This window comes from Chiloscyllium plagiosum, unplaced genomic scaffold (assembly GCF_037043375.1).
Source record: "Chiloscyllium plagiosum isolate Xiang-an unplaced genomic scaffold, Cpla_swu_hap1 HiC_scaffold_1, whole genome shotgun sequence".
In the NCBI taxonomy this organism is placed as follows: domain Eukaryota; kingdom Metazoa; phylum Chordata; class Chondrichthyes; order Orectolobiformes; family Hemiscylliidae; genus Chiloscyllium; species Chiloscyllium plagiosum.
Genome location: NW_028270139.1, coordinates 66,853,229 through 66,876,560, shown reverse-complemented (window position 1 = coordinate 66,876,560; position 23,332 = coordinate 66,853,229). Strand labels below are relative to the sequence as shown.

Here is a 23,332-nt window from a genome sequence, read left to right as displayed (position 1 = left end):
ACATTTCTTTAAAGTTCAAGCCAGCAGACGTAGGCTCTGGGGAAGACCATTAAATTTGAGAAGGGTAAATACATGGAAACAGCCTACCTGTTAAAGGATTCTGGTAGAGGTGATGATAAAATTGGAAGGTTTATACTTTTAAGACCCTTCCGGGTACTGAGCTAATTCTCTCTCTATGCAGAAATCACAAAAGGTTACTTGAATTTCGGTGATCATCTTTGGGATTTATTTTAAAAGTGGACTGCAAATTGTCAATATTCGTGATTTTTGAGAAGATTTGTAGCTCAGGTTGATGATAAGTTTGTAAGTTAGCTCACTGAGCTTGAAGGTTTGTTTTCAGATGTTTCATCACCAAACTAAGTAACATCAGTGAGGGTCTCTGGTGAAGCGCTGGTGGCATGTCCCGCCTCTCTATTTATAGCTCTTGGTTTCTTAAGATTTTTTTTCCCAAGGGATGGTAGATAGGGTCTAAATCAATGTGTTTCTTAATGGAGTTCCATGCCTCTAAGAATGCTCGTGTGTGTCTTTGTTTCACCTGCCTTAGGATATGTGCGTTGTCCCAGTCAATATTGACTGGAGTCCATATCCAGAAAGTTTGAAATATGGTATCTTTACTGAGTATAATGACTCCCATTTCTAAAAGCACAAAGCAGTTTGAATTTTCCTTTGCAAATCACAAGCTCGAAGTCAGGCTGATTTTAGCTTGCACCTGATGCAGGAGAGCCAATCAGGAGCACGCAATTTGAACAATTTGTAGATCACAATGAATGAAGGAAATGTTGATTGAAGAGGTAAGGTTAAAGTAGCACAAGGTGGAGATCTTGTGGTGGGCCTGTTACAAGTGACAGATAAATAATTTCAGGCATTTTTCTGCAAATGGGATTAGCGATTTTTGTCCTTTAATGTGACCACTGTACCTGACTCCCATGACAATCCAACTCACTGCTCTGCCTGTCCCTGCAAGTAAGTGGGCTATAGTCTCAGTGGGGATACCTTGCATCACTGGCAATATTTCACCACCTTACAGAAATGCCTCTTCATTTTCTTAATTATGTTTATCTTCATTTTGCTGATGAACATGGTCGCCGTCACCAATCTGAAGCTGTCACCGGTAAAAGTTACGTGGTGTGAGAAATTCTTGGTTAGTTAATCCCACTTGCTACATGCCAATATTTATTGTTGTTGTCAATGGATTTAAATAGATGCTGCCTGTCACTGTTGCACATGTGACTTGACACTTTCTTCATCAACTCTGCATTTTCATTCATTGTCACGTTCCAACATTTCTTAATGTAATAATAACAACCAATGAGGGTATTTTGAAGAGTACAGCAGGGGTTTGCCAAAATGTTTGCAGGGATGGGGAATGTTGTCTTCAAGTCCATTGGTCAGAGCATTGAGTAGAAGAGTTGGGACGTCATGTTACAGTTGTACAGGACATTGGAGAGGCCACTTTTGGAGTACTGTGTACAGTTCTGGTCGACTTGCTGTAGGAAGGATACAACATTTGAAATACGTTTGGACAGATACGTGAATAGGAAAGGTTTGGAGGGATAGGGGCCTCATGCAGGAAAATGGGACTAGTTTACTTTGGGAAACTTGGTCAGCATGAATGAGTTGGACACAAGGGTCGGTTTCCATGCTGTGTGACTCTGACTCAAACAAAAGTTATTTTTGCTGAACAGTTCATTGCGATGACAACCAAATAACTTGGGGATGAATAAAATGTTGGTGTTGTCATGTGAGCTTTTGTTAATAGTGGAAAGAACATGAAATATGGCACTAAAATATCATCATCTTCTGCATTCCTGTTAGTGGATGAGTTTGCATGCTTTGCAAAAGCTGCCATATTTAGGTTATTTTTGAACAATTTGTTGCTAAGGGAACTTCATAGAGTCATGCAACACAGAAACAAACCCTTTGGTCTAACCAGTCCATGCAGAACATAATCCCAAACTAAACTAGTCCCATCTGCCGGCTCCTGGCCCATATCCCTCCAACCCTTTCCTATTCATGTACCTATCCAAATGTCTTTTAAACGTTGTAATTGTACCCATATCCACCACTTCCTCAGGAAGTTCATTCTATATGCAAACCACCCGCTGTGTAAAAGATTTTCCTCTCATGTCTTTTTAAAATCTCTCCTTTCACCTTAAAAATGTGCCCCCTAGTCTTGAAATTCCCCATCCTAGGGAAAAGACAGCTACCATTAATACTATCTATACCTCTCATTATTTTATAAGCTTCTATAAGGTTGCCTCTCAATTTACTATGCTCCAGTGAAGAAGTCCCAGCCTATCCAGCGTTTTGTTATAACTCAAACTTTTCACACCTGGTAACGTCCTGGTAAATCTCTTCCGAACCCTCTCCGGCTTAATATCCTTCCTTAAAGTGGGTGAGCAGAACTGAACACAGTATTCCAGAAGAGGCCTCACCAATGTCCTGTATAACCTCAACATGACTTCTCAACTCCTATATTCAAAGAACTAAGCAATGAAGGCAAGCATGCCAAATGCCTTTTTAACCCTTTGTCTGTATGTGATGTAAACTTCAAAGAATTATCTATCTGCACCCATAGGTCTCTCTGTTCTACAACACTACCCAATATCCTTCTATTAATTGTATATGCCCCACCCTTGCTGGTTATATCAAAATGCATTACCTTACATTTATCCAGATTGAACTCCATCAGTCCAGTGACCCATTTGATCAAGATCCCTTTGTCATCTTAGAAAATCTTCTTCACTGTCGACTATGCCACTAATTTTGGTGTCGTCCACATCTTACTAACCGTGCTTTCTATATTCTCATTCAAAACATTTATATAAATGACAAACAAAAGAGGACCCAGAAACGATCCCTGTGAAACACTGCTGGTGACAGGCCTCCAGTCAGAAAAGCAATCCTCCAGCATTACTCTCTGTCTCCTGCTGCTAAGTCAATTATGTTTCCAACTGACCAGCTCACCCTGAATCCCATCTGACCTAACTTTACTAATTAGTCTACCATCTGGAACCTTGTCAAAGGTTTTACTAAAATCCAAATAAACAATGTCTGCTGCTCTGTCATCATCAATCGTTTTGGTAGCTTCCTCAAAAAACTCAATCAAGTTTATGAGACATGATTTTCCTTGCACAAAACCATACTGACTATCCCTAATTATTTTTTTTCTATCTAAATGTCCGTAAATCCTATCTTTTAAAATCACCTCCAACAATTTACCCACAATTGAAGTCAGACTCTCAGATCCAAAGTTCTCCAGGTTCTCCTTACAGCCTTTCTTATGCAAGGGAACAACATCCAGTCAACGTTACAACATCCAGTCATCAGGCTCCTCACCTGTACTTATAGACGATGCAAATATTTCTGCAAGGGGTCTCACAATTTCCTCCCTTACTTCCCACAATGTCTGAGATACATTAGATCAGGTCCTGCAGATTTATCCATCTTTACATTCTCTAAGACCTCCCGAACTACTACTTCTGGAACTGATGTGTTTTTAAAACATCAAAGTTGATTTTTCTGCAATCGCTAGACTCCATTTCTTTCTCCACAGTAAAAACTGATGCGAAATATTAATTTTAATGTCTCTCCCATCTCCTGAGCTTCAACACAAAGGCGACCTCCTTGATCTTTAAGAGACCCAACCTCTCCCTAGTTACCCTCTTGCTCTTAATGTATTTGTAGAATTTCTTTGGATTATGCTTAACCTTATCTGCCAATGCTATATCATATCCCCTCTTTGCCTTCCTAATTTCTTTCTTAAGAATGCCCCTACATATGAGTGATATTCAGTTCAACCAATTGTCTATATCTAAACTAAAATCTTTTATTCATGACTAGAACCTCAATATCTTTATTCATCCATTGTTCCTTAATCTTAGCAGCCTTACCTTTCACTCTAACAGGAACATAATGTCTCTGAACTCATGTCATGACACTGTTGAATGCCTCCCACTTGACAGTTGTCCTTTTACCTGCAAACAATCTACTTCAATCAAGTAGATATACTTTTGGAAGTACTAGTCTCATACCATTAAAATTTGCTTTACTCCAATTAGAAACCTTAATTTTTTGGAAGGCTTATCCTTTCCATAACTATTTTGAAACTAATAGAATTATGATCATTAGACCTAAAGTGTTCCTCCATTTTCATTTCAGTCGTCTGCCCTGCTCATTCTAGTTTTCTTCCTTCTCTAGTAGGAGCACCCACATATTGATGAAGAAAATTTTCTTGAAGACATTTGACAAATCCTTCACTATGGAGGAGAAAGTGAGGACTGCAGATGCTGGAGATCAGAGTCAAAAAGTGTGGTGCTGCAAAAAGCACAGCAGGTCAGTCAGCATCCGATGAGCAGGAGAGTCGATGTATCAATTCCTGATGAAGAGCTTATGCTCAAAATGTCAACTCTCCTGCTCCTCAGATGCTGTCTGACTGGCTGTGCTTTTCCAGCACAAATTCTTCACCATCCAAATCTTTAACACTATAGTAGCCCCAGTAAATGTTTGGAAAATTAAAATCCCCCATTATTACAACCTTATTATGCTTACATATATCTGAGATCTCCCCACATATTTGTTTCTCAATTTCCCACTTACTATTGGGGGACCTATAGTATAATCCCATCAAAGTGATCTTTCCTTTCTTATTTCTAATTTCTATCCATATATTTTTACTGGCTGATTTTCCAAAAATATCTTCTCTAGTAATACACACAGCAGTAATGTGTCCCTTAATCAAAAATGCCACTCCACCTCCTTTCTTCCCTCCTTTTCTATCCTTCCTATCGCATCTAAAATCTGGAACACTGAATTGCCAGTCTTGTCCATCTCTCAGTCCAGGTCCTGTAATAGTTATGATGTCCCAATCCCATGTTCTTAAACATGCCCTGAGTTCATCAGCCTTACCCCGGCATTGAAATAAGCACAATTTAGTTCTTTGAAGTTACTACATACTCTGATGCTCTCTTGTCTTTCTTTTCAAGCTGATATATTCTCTTCATATTCAGAACCTTCCCCATCAATCCATTTACACCGCTATTTAGAATTGCCTCCATTCCCACTCTATCAGTATAAAGTCTCCCTTTATAGAATGAGCGAATCTCCCTGCTAAGATATTGGTCCCTTTCCAGTTCAGGGTACACCAATCTTTTTGAACAGGGCTTTTCTATACCAAAAGGCATTCCAATTGCCCAAAGACCTGAATCCATTAACAATGCAGCAGCTCTTCAGTCATTGATTTATCTCCTTTATTCTTTTGTTCCTTCCCTTGTTAAATTTGGCATTGGGAGTAAACTAGAAGTTACTATTTTTAAGGTTCTATTTTTTAACCTTCTGCCTCTTAAATTTACTCTGTACTGCTTTAATCTTTTTCCGAGAAGTGTCATTCCTAACAATGTGTAAAATAATTTCTGGCTTCTCAATCTCACCTTGAGCAATATGCTCAAAACATTTAGAGATGTCCTTGATCCTGGCACCAGGAAAGCAACCAATCATCCTAAGTTTATGCTGACTGCCACAGAATCTCTTGTCTATGTCCCTGACAGGACAGTCCCCATAACAACCCTATTGAATTTTGTCAAACACTGCCTAACATAAGAATCATTTTAAATGTCCAATAATTGACTGCCCCTTCCATTTTCCTCAGAGGGTCTACCCCCTTCAACAGTTCCAAAAACTGAATATCTAGAAGAATAGTCAACAGAGATTTTTGAACGATCTTCTTATCTTTGCTGACGGTGACTTATCTATATGACTGATCCTGCTGTGTTATCAATTTTCTAAATCTAGTAGCCATGTCACTCTGCACCTCATATTTGCCCTTAATAACATTATTCACGAAAGAAAGAAATTTTCAATAATATCTGATATATAAAATAAATTAACTTTGATTATCTACAGAAATAATGTTAAAATGGAAAACATTAAAAAAACAAATATATAAAAATTAAAATAAACCACTTAGCTGATTAACTGAACGAAAAACAACTCCTCTTCCATACATTATTTGAAGAAAAAATATCTGCTCCAGAGTTGACATGAGTATGAGTCCCCAAAATGAAAACACAACTCCTTATTTTAAAAAAACTGATCAGTTTTTCAAAACAAAGCAGCCTTAACAATGTAAAAAAAATTTAAAACCTGTTTAATCTTTTTTAACTTCTGAATTTAAAATAAAAAATAATGTCAACCGATCGTTATAGACCCCGAAAAGCTCATTTTTTAAAAAAAGTCTGTTTGAAAAAAACTTAGAATTTTTTTGGTTTGTGTTTTTTAATGTGAATGAAACAAAATGAATAAAATTTTTATCATAAGGAAACATAACTGTAAAAAAAACTATAATAAATCTTTAACTAAGCCTGCAAACCCAGGAGCAGATGCAAGATCCGTGCAGCTCTGTAATACCATTTTGTTCATCCATTTTAGCAAGAGTTCAGCTGCAAAAATTCTGCAATGATTTGTTAAGAATAAGGAAATGCAATGTGTTATTCTGAAGCTTTATTTACAGCAAAAATTGCTGTCACTTCTGTTTACCTCCATGATTCAGTTTGTAATCAGAAAAATATATTGGTGTGTGAAAAATTTTATGCACTATGCTGCTACGAACTGAATAAATCATGACTATTGCTGAGGGCTTAAGTTGCAAGACGTCAGAGGTGTATAATATTTATTCACCTTCACTTGCATGTTTCAAAGGGAGAAATTGTATTTAGTGTCAAAATTGAGGAGTTGTTCTCCAAGTAAAAATAACTCATTTCAGTTACTTATTTTTGTGTGTGAGAAAGCCGCAATAAATTTGCTCGCTATTAGTTATAGAAACTCAAATCCCACACTGAAGGAAGGCCTCACTGAAAATCTCGGCACTGGAAAATTTCACTCTTGTCTGTACAAAGCATGTTGTGCTATTTGTTTTGAAAACTGGAGGAAAATGATTTTCTTTGGAGTGTGCCTGACTATTTCAAGAGGTTTGTGGAAAACTTCATTTGTTTAAGAACAGTTCCTTTCTCCCATCCCAGTTTTCAGTTTCCTCTTGTATCCACTCTTGCTGCCTCCTTCCTACCCTGGTCAATGATTTACTCCCTTCCCTCACCAACCCCATTACTGGAACTGGCAGGTGCCTCACCTCCCCCCCCCCCCCCCCCCCCCCCCACCCCACACCCGAGCAGCAGGACCACACCACCCTTCCGAGCAGCAGACACCCACTTTATTAGAACTGGCAGTAAGAATCCCTGACCAGACAGTTCCCCAATTGGGAGTTATCTACAGGCCCCCAAACAGTAGTCTGGATGTCGGATGTAAGTTGAATCAGGAGCTGAAATTGGTCTGTCGCAAAGATGTTACTATAGTTGTTATGGGGGATTTCAACATGCAGGTAGACTGGGAGAATCAGGATGGTATTGGACCTCAAGAAAGAGACTTTGTGGAGTGCCTCCGAGATGGATTCTTAGAACAGCTGGTGCTGGAGCCTATTAGGGAGAAGGCAATTCTGGATCTGGTATTGTACAACAAAACAGAATTGATCAGGGACCTCGAAGTGAAGGAGCCATTGGGAAGTAGTGACCATAATACAATAAGCTTCAATCTGCAATTTGAGAGGGAGAGGGTACAATCGGAAGTGACAATATTTCTGTTGAATAAAGTGAACTATGGAGCCATGAGGGAGGAGCTGGCCAAAGTTCAATGGTGCAATACCTTAGCAGGATGACAATGGAGGAACAATGGCAGATATTTCTGTGTATAATGCAGAAGATGCAGGATCAGTTCATTCCAAAAAGGAAGAAAGATCCTAGGAGGAGGCATGGGTGGCCGTGGCTGACAAGGGAAGTTAAGAAACATATAAAGTTAAAAGAGAAAACGTATAACATAGCAAAGATAAGTGGGAAAATGGAGGACTGGGAAGCTTTTAAAGAACAACAGAGGATTACTAAGAAGGAAATACGCAGAGGAAAAAATGAGGTATGAAGGTAAACTGGCCAAAAATATAAAGGAGGATAGTAAAAGCTTTTTTAGGTATGTGAAAGGCAAAAAAATGGTTAAGACTAAAATTGGGCCCTTGAAGACAGAAACAGGGGAATATATTATAGGGAACAAAGAAATGGCAGAAGAATTGAATTGGTACTTCAGATCTGTGTTCACTGGAGAAGACACAAGCAATCTCCCTGAGGTAACAGTGGCTGAAGGACCTGAACTTAAGGGAATTTATATTTGCCAGGAATTGGTGTTGGAGAGATTGTTAGGTCTGAAGGTTGATAAGTCCCCGGGGCCTGATGGTATACATTCCAGGGTACTGAAGGAGGTGGCTCAAGAAATCGTGGATGCGTTGGTGATTATTTTCCAGAGTTCGATAGATTCGGGATCAGTTCCTGCGGATTGGAGGGTGGCTAATGTTGTGCCACTTTTTAAGAAAGGTGGGAGAGAGAAAGCAGGAAATTATAGACCAGTTAGTCTGACCTCAGTGGTGGGAAAGATGCTGGAGTCTATTATAAAGGATGAAATTACAACACATCTGGATAGTAGTAACAGGATAGGTCAGAGTCAGCATGGACTTATGAAGGGGAAATCATGCTTGACTAATCTTCAGGAATTTTTTGAGGATGTAACTCTGAAGATGGATGAGGGAGATCCAGTAGATGTAGTGTACCTGGACTTTCAGAAAGCTTTTGATAAAGTCCCACATAGGAGGTTAGTGAGCAAAATTAGGGCGCATGGTATTGGGGGCAAAGTACTATCTTGGATTGAAAGGTGGTTGGCTGACAGGAAACAAAGAGTAGTGATAAACGGCTCCATTTCGGAATGGCAGGCAGTGACCAGTGGGGTACCGCAGGGATCAGTGCTGGGACCGCAGCTTCTTACAATATATCTTAATGATATAGAAGATGGTATTAGTAATGACATTAGCAAATTGGCTGATGATACTAAGCTGGGTGGCAGGGTGAAATGTGAGGAGGATGTTAGGAGATTACAGGGTGACCTGAACAGGTTAGGTGAGTGGTCAGATGCATGCCAGATGCAGTTTAATGTGGATGAATGTATGGTTATCCACTTTGGTGGCAAGAACAGGAAGGCAGATTACTTCCTAAATGGAATCAATTTAGGTAAAGGGGCAGTACAAAGAGATCTGGGTGTTCTTGTACACCAGTCAATGAAGGTAAGCATGCAGGTACAGCAGGTAGTGAAGAAGGCTAAAGCATGCTGGCCTTCATAACAAGAGGGATTGAGTATAGAAGCAAAGAGGTTCTTCTGCAGCTGTACAGGGCCCAGGTGAGATCACACCTGGAGTACTGTGTGCAGTTCTGGTCTCCAAATTTGAGGAAAGACATTCTGGCTATTGAGGGAGTGCAGCGTAGGTTCACGAGGTCAATTCCTGGAATGGTGTGACTACCTTACACTGAAAGACTGGAGTGACTGGGCTTGTATACCCTTGAGTTTAGAAGACTGAGAGGGGATCTGATTGAGACGTATAAGATTATTAAAGGATTGGACACTCTGGAGGCAGGAAACATGTTTCCGCTGTGAGTGCCGAACCAGAGGACGCAGCTTAAAAATACAGGGTAGACCATTTAGGACAGAGATGAGGAGAAACTTCTTCACCCAGAGAGTGGTGGGTGTGTGGAATGCTCTGCCCCAGAGGGCAGTGGAGGCCCAGTCTCTGGATTCATTTAAGAAAGAGTTGGATAGAGCTCTCAAGGATAGTGGAATCAAGGGTTATGGAGATAAGGCAGGAACAGGATACTGATTAAGGATGATCAGCCATGATCATATTGAATGGTGGTGCAGGCTCGAAGGGCAGAATGGCCTACTCCTGCACCTATTGTCTATTGTCAATCTTGACCGTGTCCTCCCACTGCTCGCTCACTTTATTTCCTTTCTTATTCACTTACCCTACTCACTGCTCATCCGGTTATGGGTTGTTTCTCTCCCACGTTTGCTGTCTATAGGCTCACGACTGAACCTCTCCGCAGCAAAGGCAAGAGAGAAGTCACATGTGATGTGAGGAGCAGCGTCTCACTGATTCAACTGACAGGGCAGTTGTTCCAGTTGGTTGAGCTGTAAACATGTTTTCCTGGCTTTTTGGGGAAATTAGGGATGAACATGTATTGAGCACTGCTGTATAAACTTGTCCAAAGCTACTCTTACAGACAAGATGGCATATATAGATGAGGTACAATGGGTGACTTTTGTTTCAATGGCATTGTGATGTAGAATTGGCAATGTGTGTTTGGTAGAAACCATATTCATGATTTTATGACCTCAATTGTCCAGGGATAGAATGTATACTGTACGTGGTACATATGTGCTATGCTGCTGTGACTATGTATAAAATATCTTTTTGCATAAAGAAATAATGGTATTTTTTGGGCTTTGCTTTTAAGACAGTCACAGTCCTTATTGATCAGGAGGCTTTACATCAAATTCGCTGAGCATTGGTTTGAAATGAATGATGTTAATAATGTTAGCAGTAAGGATGGAAGAATCTCCCTGTATAGCATTTAGGATTGCATGCCATTTTGCTAGAATGTCTATTTCCTTAATTGCTATGACTGAAACTTGATTTGCCTCCTGTGATTTAATTTGTACATGCAGCATAATTGAACACACAAGTGCATAAACAACTTATTTGCATAACATATCAGTCTTCAGATTTATTCCCACCCACTGCTAATTTTATCTCCCTTCAGTCTCCAGATCCAGCTGATCCTAATCCAAATACCCACTGATTTGACAGACAGAATAAAAGAATATTTTGTAGGTTAAAAGAACAGAGTTAAGTAACTAAAAAATCAACATCTGTCCTTATTTCGACATAATATGCAGTGCTATGTTCTTCTGGGCATTTAGAAATGTTTTTCTGGAGTTGAACAATGCAGTTTAGTTCCATGTTTTTCAAAACTTATTTTTTCAAAATTGCAAAGCAGAAAGCTGTTTCAAGTGGAATGGAGGACATAATGTAAGCAAAATATTTTCTTTAAATATTTTCTGTCTTCAAAATGGGATAAGGTATTTAATTTTGGCAGCTTGAATTAGGTTGAGGTTTTTTTCTGAATGTGACTGAATTCTGGGCCAGGAAGAGGCTGAATAAATAGATAATTCCAAAAGAGAGATAAAAATCTCACCACACACACACACACACACACACACACACACACACACACACACACACACACAAGTTTGTGTGGTGAATTTGTACTTGCAGAATTACATTTATTTTTGCTCAAAAACTGCATGAATCCCTGTAAGATTCTGTAAGTCCCTTTTTTAGATGAGAATCAGTCTGAACATTGGGGCACAGACAGCCTCACACAGGTCACTTCACTCCTTCAGTGCATTATCTGGGCCAACATGGTACCTATTGTTAAAGTTCACGTGAAAATGTAACTTTAAGAAAGTTCTGGAATTTTTACTTATGAAAGAACTGAAACCAACATGGCCATTTTTAAAAGATGAGAGACTTAATAAACAATCCAGGTCTTTTTCAATATATAATTTCAGTTACATCATACTGTAAACCTTTGCTATAAATTCTGTGTCCTATGATCTACTCCACAACCACCTGATGAAGGAGCAGTGCTCCAAAAGCTAGTGCTTCCAATTAAACCTGTTGGACTATAACCTGGTGTTGTGAGATTTTTAACTTTGTACACCCAGTCCAACCCCGGCATCTCCAAATCATTACAAAAGAAGGGGAACCTGAGGACTGCATTTTACAAGCAGCAAAGTGTCAAAGTAAGTGCTGTTACTTTGTGTTTTACCTTCTTAACAGTGTCGTGTGAAGCAACTTAAAGGGCTGTACCTTCCAGATCACATGAGACATGTGTCCTCTCAAAGAACGGTAAAATGACAAAAGCAACTAAGTATTTCAAGAATATCAAGATCAAAGACTTTCAGAGAAATTTCAATTTCAAATACAGGCTCAGCGGTCTTCTTAAAATTTGAGGGTTTATTGGGTAGGAACCAATTCTTCTTTTGAAAAAACCTTTCCATTTCACAAGCTGATATTATGTAAGTAATAGGGAAAAGCTTTTTTTCATCTTTTGAAAATTAATATTTGAAAATTGGAATGCTTCCTGTGGATTGCCAGTCAAGTTTCCAATTCACTTCTAATGATCAAGCAATTACCTGAGCAAAACGTTTTCAAATCAGCTCCACTAATTATATATCCAGTAACAGGTTTACTTTGTAATCTAACAGGATTTTCTTTCTCTGGAAGTTAGCTGTAAACCATCAATGAAATATTCTGTGATTCTATCACAATTATTAACAGTGTTATGAACATTAACATTTGCCAGCTGCAAAGAGTTTGTGTTACCTGCCAAAGTCGATAAAGAACAGAGCTACTCATCAAGTGAATGACTAATTTCAAATCCAAATTTCTTATATTTAAGAAACGCCTTTCATGACCTCGAAGTGCTTTTGAAACACAGCCATTGTTGTCCTGCTCTCTTAGTATCGTCTACATTCACCTGAAAGGCAGATACAACATCGGTTTAACTTCTCATCCAAAATACAGTACTTCTGACAGTAGCGCTCCGTTAGTATTGCACTGGAATGTTGGCAATTTTGGACTCAGTTTCTCGAGTGACCCTTGAACTGGGCATCTGTGACTCCGAGGTGGGAGTATTAGCAACTAAAGTGCAGCTATTGCATAATTAGCAAGGCATTCATTGTTGTATTTCGTTGTCGAACCATTATTATCTTGAAACTCTGCTATCTATCCAAATGCACTTTTTCAAAGAATTAAAATATCCCCTTTTAGTGGGGAATCTTTCTTTGAGAGCTAATATATGTTTCTTGATGTTATGATAGTTGACTACTCTTCAAAAAGGATTTCATTTCCAATAAAAAAAAGCATTTTGGGAGGAGATTTCAGTGTTAACAATAAAAAACAACAAAGAGTAGAGATAAGCTTTTTCCCAGGGTGAAGGATTCAGTAATGAGAGGTCACGCTTTCAAGGTGTTAGGTGAAAAGTTTAGTGGGGATACACGTGGCAAATACTTTACGCAGAGGGTGGTGAGTGACCGGAACATGTTGCCAGCAGAGGTAGTAGAGGCAGGCAAGTAGATTCATTTAAGATGTGTCTGGACAGATGCCTGAGTAGGTGGGGAGCAGAGGGATACAGATGCTTAGGAACTGGGCGACAGTTTTAGACAGTAGATTTGGATCGGCTCAGGCTTGGCGGTCCGAAGGGCGTGTTTCTGGGCTGTAAATTTTCTTTGTTCTTTGAGATTTCAGTGTTCCTAAATAGCTAACTTGCATTATGTATAAGTTGAACTCGAGAACACAGGAAACATTTGAGGCATTTCAGAGAAAGGGGATAAAGAATTATGAATAGATAAAAGATTGATAGCAATAGAGCTGGAACTGAGGTGATCAAAAGATACTAAGGGGTCTGGTAAGGGAGTGTCCAAGAGTAGCTGAAGGACGGGGAAGGGAGCAGACACTTAGAAGAACAGACTGGGGAGAAGGTACAAGATATGTGAAGATTACAGAGAAAGACTGCAACAAAATCTTGAAGGGATTTGAGCATTTTAAATCCAATGCTTTTGAGCCCCCAAGGATCCGTTGTATGTGAACAAAGTAATGAATGTTGGGCAAGTAGCATAGAATTTTCATGGTCATTGTGATGAGCATGATTTAATCTGAGCCCAGACATACATAAAGAAGAGTGCTGAAGCACTGGAGACAGTTGAAGGAGCGGAAGTCTGCAGTTTAGACAATAAGATATTGTTTGAAACTTAGCTTACAATGTCATGGTTTGCTTTCTCATATTAATCTTGAAAAAAATGGTTTGAAGGGAGAGTCCAGTCAGCAACACTAATGCCATTTATAATGGGGATCAAAAACAATTAAAGGACATTATGACTCCTCAAGCAGACTAACAGAATGGAGCTGGTTGTGGGGTTAGCTGGTTATGTCATTTTATAGGATGAGGATTTATTTTCAAATTATTGCTGTCTTGTCTTTTTATATGTTTGGAATCAACTGAAAATTAACATCTGAAAAATGATGATTTGTATTCTTAGAATCCAGATAGAAACCTGTTTGACACTAATTAGTCTCTAAACTTGGATTTGTTTTAATAATTCAAAATGGCTTGAATCAATGTTTTAATTTATTTATTTTTTTCAACCTAATTTCCCAACAGACCTATGGAGTGACCAGTCATTTCAGACTGACCCTGATCTCCCACCAGGATGGAAGAAGATCAATGATGTGGCTGGCATCTATTATTGGCATATACCAACAGGCACCACCCAATGGGAGCGGCCAGTATCCGCATCAGCCGAGGCTTCAGACACACAGAAAGAATCATTGAGTTCCATTACTCCTTCTCCAACTCCAGAAAATGAGGTAACACCTTTTGGGTGCTTCCACTTTTAATTTTTATGATTTTTTTTTGTTAGCATATCCAAAATCAACCGTCAAAGGGTAAGGCAATTCATTTTGTTCCAATTATCTTTCTCTCCATTTCCTACCATTTCTGATCTTCACACGTGTGGACTCTGGTTGAAATGGTGACTTGTTTTCTGAACTTTGCCTTTGCAATAATTGGCCAACAGGTGCTGCAGATGACTGGTGTTTGTCTACTTCCCCACTGAAGTGCTATCTGTTTGATTTTTTTAAAAACAAAAATGTAAATTTATATTTGATCTATAAATATAGCTCAATCGTAGTTCAAAAACATAGCCACCAAAATTATAGTTCATGAACAATTCAATTTTAGGTTTTTCTGGTTAACCTAAGTGAACATGTTTTATTCTGTTGTTTGGATGTTTTCTCGGAGAGTTGTTACCATTAATGCAGATTAATAACATAAATGTATCTTCTGCCACTTGCTTAGGCTTTGTACTGGCATAATATGTTCAAAACTTTATTCACAACTGTTACATATTGTGCATCTCATGCATATATACATATATATATATATATATATATATATACACACATATATCAGTCTATATATTGATCTTGTACATGAGTAAATCATTTTAAACACGCTTAACAAGAGTACTCCTTTATCCTTATCTGTCATATCTGATAAAACCTTGAATATTCAACACGGATTTTATCTCAGCTTCTACTACTAGATGAGTTCTAAAATCTTGTATGCAAAGAGATTTCTTCTGCACACTATTTCAAATCGCACTCATTTGTTTGTGTATTTGTAATCACTTATTGACTAACATTTTTTGAATAAGTTTGTGCCCTTGAGATGGGACAACATAGGGCTAGATTTTATGGGCGACCTGCATTGGCCAAACAGGCAGATGGATTAATAAAACAGGGCACTGGGACATGTGGCAGCTCGCCCAGCCCTACCCTTAACAGTAGTAGGGGAAACATTGGTTGAGTCCATCCAGCCATGGACTTGATTCTTACCCCTAAATGACCAATGAATTGCTACTTAAAGGCTTCATCCTGCTGCAGCCCTAAGTTAAGAGCTTGGGAGAGGGGCCTGCACCATATCTGGTTTGAACCTGCAGCCTATTGGTCAGTGAAATGAGAAGTACATTGTTCAAAGAGCAAATAAAAGTCTGGATACCAACCACCTGTTGAGGTAGATAGCTGCCACCAGTTCTTCTTCCTGTCCTCATCTAGGGGATTTCTAGTAATCTACTGTGAAGGATGAAGGAATGTAAGACTGTAACTATGGGGGACTTGAATGTGCACGGATTGTGAAAATCAGGTTGGTAATGCAAGTCTAGGAAAGAAATTTATGGAATGTGTGCAAGATTTCCTTTTGGAGCAGCTTGTGGTAGAGCCCATGAGGAAGCAGGCAATTCTGGATTTGGCAATGTGTAATGAGGCAGACTTGATTAAAGAACTTAAGCTGAAGGAACCCCAAGGAGGCAGTGACCATAATATGATAGACTTCACTCTGCAGTTTGAAAGGGAGAAGCTGGAATCAGATGTGACAGTGCTACAGTTGAGTAAACTGCAAAGACATGAGGGAGGAGCTGGCCAGAGTTGATTGGAAAGGGACCCTGGCAGGGAGGGTGATGGAGGAGCAATGACAGGAGTTTCTGGAGTGATTCGGAAGGCACACCAGAAAGTCATCCCATGAAAGAAGAAACATATTGAGGGGAGGACAAGGCAACTATGGCTGACAGGGAAGTCAGGGACAGCATAAAAGTGAAAGGAAAAACATCCGATGTAGTGAAGATTAGTGGGAAACCTGGGGATTGGGAAGCCTTTGTAAACCAGCAGATGACAATTAATAAAGCAATAGGGGGGGAGAAGGTGATATGAGAGTAAGTTAGCTAGCAGTATAAAAGAAGATCTTTTCTCACCCTTCTTGATTTAATCTCAACTCAGTGATATCTTCCTCATTGATCCCATAGATATTTACCAAAAAGACTAGAGCTGCATGGATAGGTGGTTTTCAGGACTGGATTTCAGTCACATGGGGGACTCGATCTTGTCAGAATTTCTTGCTGCAGTAATGGTCATAGAAACATCATTGAAATGTTTGTTATGCTGCAAACATTTCAGGATAAAGGCACTAAAGGGAAAGCAGTTCTTTGCAAATGCGACTGGAATTCATAATATATATTCTGATGTTGCTACTATTCGAGTAGCTTGGCTTCATTCGAGTGCCTAGAGTATTTTGCTTTGGCTAAAAAATTGCACTGCTACCGGGTTTCAAGGTGGTTTGAAGCTTTTAGATGCTGGCCTAGCCAACATCACCCACACCCAATGAACAAATTAAAACAAAACATTAAAATAATGTTTGAACACCCATCGCAGATCATCTTATCTAATAGGATATACTGCCTCATTGACTCTTGGATACATTGCTACAGAAAACTAACCTGCAGACACTCCAGAATTCCCCACCTTTGCATCATGTACTTGTCTGCTATCCCAATCTATATGGAAGCTAAAATCCATCACTGAAGCACTCTTGTGTTTGCTTGCTTACCTAATTTTGTATTTATATGGTCTGACACTTCATAGCTGCTTTTCAGGGCTTATGCACAACTTTTGCTAGAGTCTTGAATCTTAATAATATCCCTGACACTTGTCCTGATTCCATGTTCCAGCTAATTCCAGCGATGTTTAATGCTGGACTGCTCAGCACAATTATAGCAAGAAGTAGGTGGTACAGTATTTGAGTACTGCCTTTTTGTTTTCAATGGGTACAATCATACATTGTTACCCTGTGCCTGTTATTAAGCCTTAATTAATTTTTAACCCAGTAAATAATCTGGCATTGGCTTGCTGGCAAGTATTTCTCCTTCAACCAGGATGTAGGTTTGCTAGCTGAGCTGGGAGGTTCGCTTTCAGATGTTTCGTCATGATACTAGGTAACCTCTTCAGTGCGCATCCAGATAAAGCACTCATGGCTCATGGTATAGCCCGCTTTCTATTTATGTGTTGGTTTCCTTGGGTTGGTGATGTCATTTCCTGTGGTGATTTAATTTCCTGTTCTTTTTCTCAGGGGTTGCAAATGGGATCCAAGTCAATATATTTGTTGATAGAGTTCCAGTTGGAATGCCATGCTTCTAGAAATTGTTGCACGTGTCTCTGTTTGGCTTGTCCTAGGATGGATGTGTTGTCCCAGTCAAAGTGGTGTCCTTCCTCATCTGCATGTAAGGATACTAGTGAGAGAGGGTCATGTCTTTTTGTGACTAGTTGATGTTCATGTATCCTGGTGGCTAGTTTTCTGCTTGTTTGTCCAATGTAGTGTTTGTTATAGTTCTTGCACGGTATTTTATATATGACATTAGTTTTGCTTGTTGTCTGTATAGGATCTTTCAAGTTCATTAGCTACTGTTTTAGTGTGTTGGTGGGTTTGTAGGTTACCATGATGCCAAGCAGCAGCTAATGAACTTGAAAAAGCCTCTACAGACAACAAACAAAATTAATGTGATTTACAAAATACCCTGCAAGAACTATAACAAACATTACATTGGACAAACAGGCAGAAAACTAATCACCAGGATACATGAACATCAACTAGTCACAAAAAGGCATGGCCCTCTCTCACTAGTATCCTTACATACGGATGAGGAAGGCCACTACTTTGACTGGGACAACACATCCATCCCAGGACAAGCCAAACAGAGACATGCACAAGAATTCCTAGAAGCATGGCATTCCAACTGGAATGCTATCAACAAACACATTGTCTTGAATCCCATTTACCATCCCCTGAGAAAAAGAACCAGAAATGATGTCACCACAGGAAATGGCATCACCAACCCAAGGAAACCCAAACAGACAAATAGAAAGCGGGCTATTCCACCAGTGCTTCACCAGAGGCTCATTGAAGATGTTACCTAGTATGGTGATGAAGCGTCTGAAAACGAACCTTCCAGCTCAGCGAGCAAACTTACATCCAGAACCTCAACCTGAGCTACAAATCTTCTCAAACCCCGCTAACAATAAAAACCGACTAACCAGTAATTCACGTCATTGCTGTTTGGTGTATCTTGCTATATGCAGCAGAGATACCACATCTGTCTGTTTAACCCCATTGGTACCACATCTTACTTTTAACCCATTGCTGACACATTTTGTTTATAACCTCATCAGCCTGTATAATGACAGGGCTGCACTTTGTGTGAAGCACTGTAAGATCTTCCTAAGAGACATGACAAGGTATAAGTACAAGTCTTTTTTTTTCTTTTATTGTTCATATTTGTCTCTGTTGTACATGTGTGTTTGGTTCAGAGTTTTTGTGGGATTGAAACATGATAAATTGTTAACCAATTCAAATTCGAAGTTTGTCATAGAATTGTTCCTGTAGCTTTTAGAAGCTGACCCACTAACTGCTTTATTGTACTAACCTTGTCCTTTTTCTGTTTTTGTGCATGTATGTTTCTTCCTCTGTGATTAATTGTCTATCTAGAAACCGTGGACTGATTTTGCTGTGCTGAATGGTGGAAAGATTAATAGTGACATTTGGAAGGCAAGTATTTTGTGAATAGTAATGAGAGAGTCTATGTTTAACAAAGATTGATTTAATTCTAATAAAGCTTAATTTCTAAAACAAAGTTGAGTGTATGTTCTAATCAACAGATAAAAATCGCATGACACAGCACTGAAGTGTTGATCTAATAAAAATGCTTCTCCCAGGGTGGGATTTGAAAGTTTTCAAACTTTCACATGTTTAAATGCATGGATATGAAATAATATATGATACAAAAATCTTTCAGACTCTTCTAATTTATGTGGTGCAGTTCACTTGGTTCATTGCGATGAAGTTGGCATCTTGCCGTGCCTTGAATAGGCAAACCAGTCCTACAAATATTAGTGTTTTGTGACTTACTCATAGGCTTTTCACAGTAGGCATTAGAAGAACAGCACCATGTTAAATTCAAAAACATTAACCTTTTTCATGGATGTGTGCTGTGACAAATGTTTCAAATAAAAATGGCTTGATGCCTAAGTGGTAATCCCCAGCTGATGTTTGAAATAAGTTGAAGGTGTGTGTGTGTGTGTGTGTCACTGTCTCTCAGGGTCTGTTTTAAATTCAGCCCTGAGATTGAAACTCAAGAAGAAATGAGAAAATCTATACAAGAGACAATACAAAACAAATATGAAGTCAATTTTACAGCTAGATGATTTGTACTGAGATCCTAAGTTACCAAAATAATGAACATGACTTTCGGCCTCGATATGTTAACTTCAAAATATTGCTGACTCATGTTCAAACTAATTGAGTTAATGAATAGCAGTATGGTGTGGATTCTTTTTGTAGTTTCAGAATTCTACTCCATTTGTTTCGCGTAAACTACAATTGGCCAAGATAAATTACAGACAGTGTCAGGAAAGTTTATAATGGAAATAGCCGAGTAGCTAAATGTATCTGTCCTCACAGTGAAAGGTACAAGAATTCTACAAGGATTTGGAAATTCAATGAATTAGGGAGAATGAGGAGTTGAAGGAAATTAGCATGAATAAGAAGTTGTGTTGTAAAAGCATGTGGGACTTATCCTTCTCATGTTGATGGGCTGTGAAGAGTAAGGTACAATAAGGATCAATACATGGGGTCCAACCTGTTCACAATATATAACACTTGTGTAGAGGTGGACACCAAATGTATTATTTCGAAGTTTGCAGATGACATAAAGCTAGGTGCAAATGTGTGCTGTGAGAAAGATGCAGTGGCTTCAAATTGATTTGGACAGACTTGATGATTAGCAGGGACATGGCAGCCACAATGTAATGTAGAAAAATGTGAGCCTATTCACTTTGCAAGAAAAACAGATATGCAGAGTATTTATTAAGTGATAAGAGATCAGAAATAATTTAGGAAGTGTAGATGTTACAAAGGAACATGGGTGTCCTTGTCATTAAATCTTAACCCTTAACATATAGGTGCAAAGGGCAGTTAGGAAGACTAGCAGTTTGTTGTCTTTTAATGGAAGAGGATTTGAGTACAGCAATAGTGAAGTTTTGCTTAAATTGTACTAGAGCTTGGTTAGACCACATCTAGATTACTGTGCGCAATTTTGGTGCCTTTGCCTTAGAAAGGATAAGATTATCATAGAGGAAGTCCATTAGAGATTAAGCACGCTTGATCATTGGTTGGGAGGACTGATCACTGAAGAGAGATTGGGCAAACTGGGCTTCTATTCTTTAGAGTTTTGCTCTCTTTGGAACCCACAAAATACTTAAAAGGATAGACAGGGTAGAAGCAGGTAAGATGCTTCCCTTGTTGACATAAGAACATAGGAACTAGGAGCAAGAGTAGGCTATCTGGCCCCTCGAGCCTGCTCTGCCATTCAATAAGATCATGGCTGATCTTTTCATGGACCCCGCTCCATTTACCTGCCCACTCACCATAACCCTTTTCCCTTTATTGTTCAAAAATCTATCTAGCTTTTCCTTAAAAACATTCACAAGGTGGTCTCAACTGCTTCACTGCGCAGGGGATTCCACAGGTTCACAATCCTTTGGGAGAAGAAGTTCCTTCTGTATTCAGTCCTAAATTGGCTCCCCCTTATTTTAAGGCCATGCGCCTTGTTCTTGTTTTATCCCAGCAGTGGAAACAACATTCCTACTTCTGTCTTCTCTATTTCCTTCATAATTTTATATGTTTAAATAAGGTCACCCCTCATTCTTCTAATTTCCAATGAGTATAGTCCCAGTCTACTCAATCTCTCCATGTAAGCCAATCCTCTCAGCTCTGGAATCAACTCAGTGAATCTGCTCTGTACAGCTTGTACTCCTCTACATTGCAACCCCCTCACCCCCATCCTTTTTCAAGTAAGGAGTTCAATAGTACTCCAGGTGTGGCCTCACCAGTACCCTATACAGCTGCAGCATGACCTCCCTGTTTTTAAACTCCATCCCTTTAGCAATTAAGGACAATATTCCACTTACCTGTTGTACCTGCAAATTAACGTTTTGTGGTTCATGCACAAGAAGTCCCAGGTCCCTCTGCACAGCAGCATGCTGCAATTTTTCACCATTTAAATATATCTACCAAAATGACCGAGACCCTACAACCAGGGGACACAATGTCAAAACAAAGGGGCAAGCCACACAGGACCGAGATGAGGAGAATTTTTTGTTTTACTCATTAGTGTGAATCTCTGGAATTATCTCCTGCAGAAGGCTGCGGAAACTCAGTCATTAAATATATTTATGGTTGAGATGAATAGCATACCAAATACCAACGATGTAGAGGAACATGGCAATAGTGTAGTAAAAGGAAGCTGAACTGAATGATCAATCATGGTTGTACTGAATGGCAGAGGAGGGTCAATGGCCTACTCCATGTCCCTTGGAGTTCGAGGGGATACACAAAACTTTAGTGTTTGCAGTGCTGATTTCTAGTTACTCATGTTTCTGTCTACTAAAGCATGGATAAGGTATAAAGGTCAGTGCCATTTATATATTTTATACTTCCTTTGAGGAGGTGACCTTTATACTAATCACAAGTGGTAGGACATGATTAATTTCCTGAAGCTGCTCTTGTTTAGTCCACTCCACAGAAAAAAAATAACATTTTATGTATTTTGGGGAAATTGATTAATTTGTCTCCAGATTATGTAGAATATAAAGCACAGGGTCAGGCCATTTGACTCAACCTGACCATGCTGATGTGTATGCTCCCCTTGAGCCAACTCCTACCTCTTCTAAGTCCATCATTGTATCAATCTGTTCCAGCATCTGCAGTCCTCACTTTTTCCCTCATTTTATTGTCTAAATTCTCCTTACATCTATGCTATTCAACTACCTGCTTGATTAGTACCCCATTTATTACCTTCAACTTCCACTCCCAGCACAGTGGCAAAGCATGGACCATGTACAAGATGCACAATAGTAATTCACCAAGGCTGCTTCTACATTATATTCCAAACCTAAGATCTCTAGCACCTAAAAGGGCAGTAGAGGCAGGTTCCCCTCCAAGCCACTCATCATCATGACTTATAAATATGACAGCATTCCTTCACTAGCACTGCCAAAATCTTGGGCACCCTTGTACCTACACCCAAGGGCACCGATTCAACAGCACCTCTCCAGGACAATTGGAATTGGGCGGTAAATGCTGGCCCAACCAGTGACACCTGCATCCTTTGACGAATAAAAATACTCCATGGTTGTGAGTTCTGTACATCCTGTATTCATGGCCTCTAATTATATCCTTCCCCACAAGTGAAAATATTTTCTTTCTATCCAGATCTTTCAAAACGTTATAATTCCTATTTTAGTCCAATCCTCAGCCTTTTTAAAGATAAGAACCCAGCATTTCAAGCCTGTTCAGATATATTTTGACATTTCTGATGGTATCCAAGAAATATTCTTTCCACTCTCCCCAGTATCTGTATTTATTATTTATAGTGATCTGAACTGCACACTATTATCTAAGGACAAACTAAACAAGGTTAATAAAGGCTTCACACTATTATTGGTGAGCTGACTGCTCTATAATTCCCTTGATGTAACCCCCCCCACCACCACCACAACCAGCACCCCATCCTCATTTCTTAACATCCAGCTTTGAAAGGGCCCCAGGTGGACAGAGGAAACACTTCAGTGATCCCCTCAAGGCCTCACTGGTAAAGTGCTACCGCCTGTGGGAATCACTGGTCCAACACTGTCCAAAGTGGAGGACCACCATCCGGGAAGACAATGAGCACCTTGAAATTTGCCATCAGGAAAAAGGGGAAACTAGATGAAAACAGTGAAAGGAAAACGCTGGCACACCAATGCCCCACCCACCCCGTCCCGTGACCACCGTCTGCCCCAGGTGTATTAGACCTTGTGGGCCACGTCGGCCTGTACAGACTCACCCTAAGAGTGGAAGAGTCATCCTCATTCTGATCAATGAATGAAATCTTTCTCAACTATAGGAATTAAATTATTTATCCACCA

General features: G+C 39.4%; 1 protein-coding gene across 7 annotated transcripts in view; it reads left to right on the top strand.

The window, feature by feature from the left end:
* The window catches only part of LOC122550905 (amyloid beta precursor protein binding family B member 2b), a 266,027-nt gene that overhangs the window by 141,981 nt on the left and 100,714 nt on the right, over nucleotides 1-23,332 (top strand). For 5 of the 7 annotated variants that reach the window (XM_087987610.1, XM_087987600.1, XM_087987584.1 and 2 more), the window contains 2 exons: nucleotides 14,145-14,350; nucleotides 18,855-18,914. In XM_087987610.1, coding sequence (XP_087843736.1) covers nucleotides 14,145-14,350; nucleotides 18,855-18,914 — 266 coding nt within the window. The remainder of the gene's footprint in view (nucleotides 1-14,144; nucleotides 14,351-18,854; nucleotides 18,915-23,332) is intronic. The other 2 variants (XM_087987615.1, XM_087987613.1) reach the window with 1 other exon arrangement.